This window comes from Protomyctophum parallelum (genome assembly GCF_964188405.1).
Source record: "Protomyctophum parallelum genome assembly, chromosome: 21".
NCBI lineage: Eukaryota > Metazoa > Chordata > Actinopteri > Myctophiformes > Myctophidae > Protomyctophum > Protomyctophum parallelum.
Genome location: NC_139713.1, coordinates 3,475,706 through 3,478,584, shown reverse-complemented (window position 1 = coordinate 3,478,584; position 2,879 = coordinate 3,475,706). Strand labels below are relative to the sequence as shown.

General features: G+C 50.6%; 1 protein-coding gene across 1 annotated transcript; it reads right to left on the bottom strand.

Moving 5' to 3' along the window:
• Nucleotides 1-328: 328 nt before the first annotated feature.
• Nucleotides 329-2,879, bottom strand: LOC310879307 (transcriptional regulator protein Pur-beta-like). The gene has a single exon (XM_083793882.1). The coding sequence runs from the start codon at nucleotides 2,800-2,802 to the stop codon at nucleotides 1,687-1,689; it is 1,116 nt and encodes a 371-aa protein (XP_083650008.1). The 5' UTR covers nucleotides 2,803-2,879; the 3' UTR covers nucleotides 329-1,686.

The following is a 2,879-nucleotide window of genomic DNA, read 5'->3' as shown; positions in this document are numbered from 1 at the left end:
GTACGGACATATTGATGACCCCTGGCTATTATAGCTCGATGTCTAATATAGTATTTATACATTTTCTCTGCTTACAGTTCCCAGACAGCGTTTTGCGTTTAAAACAAGTTATATTCAACTGCCAATAACTAAAGAACAGAACATTGCGGACGGTGCGGACTGTGACACTCTTTCTTTTCCCCTGATTTAAGTACTTTGAGATATCCAGTGTCAGAACTGAATATTCTTTGGGTATTGGAAAGATTAGTACAACAACAAAAAATAAATAGTGAAGAATGCTGGCAAGGGCTGCAATAGGCTATATAAAAACTACAGTCAAGTCACAATATATAATATTGAATTTAAATCTTTTTAATCACCAAAGCTTTTATCATTTTCACTATGGGGGAGGGGGGGGAAAAAAACAATCCTGGAAATGGTCATCCCAGCTCTTTGCATTTTCTTTTTTAAATTATACATTTTCCTTTCTAAATATTTCAAAATAGGTTGTTGCTGGTTCTCTTTTTATAAGTATAATATCTCAATATATTTCTCTTTTGAAAAACAAAAAAAGGGTCCCGTTTGTGGGCCTGTGGACCCTGGTATAGGGGTGCATATATGGGGCTCCCATTCACTCTCTACTATGGGTGTGTTGCTGGTTGTCTTGAGACGCCTAGGCTACAACTGGTCGGTGCGGAGCTGGACAAACACTGCTTAAACATTCGAGTGGCTATTAATAGAATGTAGCACCGCCAACACCAGCACACATGAGGGGGGGGGGGATACGTTTTTAAAAAATATATAGATTTCTAAACATAGTAAAACAAAAACAAAAAGCCTCTTTACTGATGTTAAAATTGGGAAGAGGAGGGGGGGGGAAACACAAAACAAACCAATGTAGTCATGGAGGACAGACAGACATACATTATGGTCCGGGCTTTTACAGAATAATCAGTAACTTTATCTTGTAACATTTTTTTGAATAAAGTTTTACATTTTTAAATGCCTGCTGTTATTAGCGGCAGCAGGCCCCCCCCCCCTCCCCGCCAATGGGTTGTGGATCTCAGTGCGTCTTATTCTAAATGCCATCCCCTCCACTGAGAGATGGTGGCAGCATTCTATACATTCTGCTCAGGCCACTTTTGACTAACTTTACAAACATCCCACATGACAATGCCCTGCACTCCGCGGAACAGGAAGACAATGGATGCTGGATCTCTCTCTCTCTCTCCTTACATGGAGCCACGGAAATATCTAGACTCTGCATTATGTTTTTTTTAATATATATTTCATGTTAATAATATATTTCTTTATATGAAAAAAAAAAAATGTCATGGTTTCTTTCATCATTATAAAAACCAATTTGCTGGTTTTAGTGGGATCTCTTTATAGTTTTCTCTCTTTTAATAAAACTCAATTTTGCATTTTGTTCAAGTCTTTTTTTACATTATTTAGCCTATCGACCTTCACTTTCTGAGACTCACACACAACCCACGTGATCCAAAACTCAACACAAATCTGCAGCATAATACATCAATAGCTCCCTGCTTCTTTTTTTTTTATGCCACCATACTTTCTTTGCTAGGCTCCATTCGTCATGCACTTTAATTCATGTCATCCGTGTCATTTTGACCCAGATGTCATCCAACCGAACTGAACTATATCTCTGTATAACTGTGTTGTTTTTCGTCAACTTGTCACCGAGTGTCAGTCGTCGTCCACGTCCTCCTCCTCCTCCTCCTCGCCCTCCTCGGACTCGTCTCCTCTCATCTTCTCCCTGCTGTGGTGTCTCTCCTGGATCTCCTTCATCTCCTCGGCGTAGCGGCTGAACGCCCCGCCGAACTTGCCCCAGGCTTTGAGCGGCACGGTGATAGAGTTCCTGTAGCTGGGCTTCACCTCGCTCACCCGCATGAACACGCCGTACTTGTTGGAGCCCACGTCGAAGAAGAAGCGCTTGGAGTCCACGGTGATGGAGGTCCCCTCGGGCAGCTCTCCGGGGCCGTAGCCCACCCCTCCGCCGCCGGTCCCCGGGCCCCCGCCGCCGGCCAGCAGCTCCTCGTCGTCGCCGCCGTAGTCGTCGATGAGCTTGGCCAGGGCGTCCCGGAACTCGATGAGCCCCTGGGCCGGCAGGGCGATGGTCTGGCCGGCCAGCATGCCCTGGCCGCCGGGCCCGGGGCCCCCGCCGTGGGACATGCCGCCGCCGAACCCCGGGCCGCGGTTGACGGTCTGCCGGATCCGCAGGAACCTCCCCCGCTGATTCTCCTTCAGGTCGAGGTAGTACTTGCGGTTCTCCCGCACCAGGTACTCGCTCTTCAGCGCCCGCTTGGGGCCGCCGCCGTCCTCCGTCGAGCGGCTCGCCTGGGCGATCTGCTCCGGGCTGCTGGGCCCCAGCTGGGCGTAGTGCTCGATGAAGTCGCCGAGGTAGTCGCGGAACTCGGCCGCCACGGACAGCGAGAGGGTCAGCCGGCTCTTGGAGCCGCCGGCGCCCACCTCGGCGATCTTAATGAAGCGGCCCTTGCTGTTCTGCTTCACGTCCAGGTAGAAGCGCTTGTTCTGGATGTCGAGGCGCTTGGACGCCAGCTCCTGGGTCTCCTGCTGCTGCTGCTCCCGGTGGTCGGGGCCTCCTCCACCGCCTCTGCCCCGGCCTCCTCCTCTTTCTCCTCCTCCTCCCTGGAAGTAAGGGAACCCTCCTCCGCTACCACCGCCTCCTCCTCCTCCTCCTCCACCGCCGGCCTCACCGCCACCAGCCCCGCCGCCGCCGCCGCTGCTGCTACCGCCGCGCTCGCTCCCACTGTCGCCATCCGCCATCTTCAGCACCACCATTCACTCAGTTCCTCCTCCTCTCCGTGTCTCTCTCTCTCTCTCTCTCCTGCCCTCCTCCTCCTGGGTAATGTTGTTTT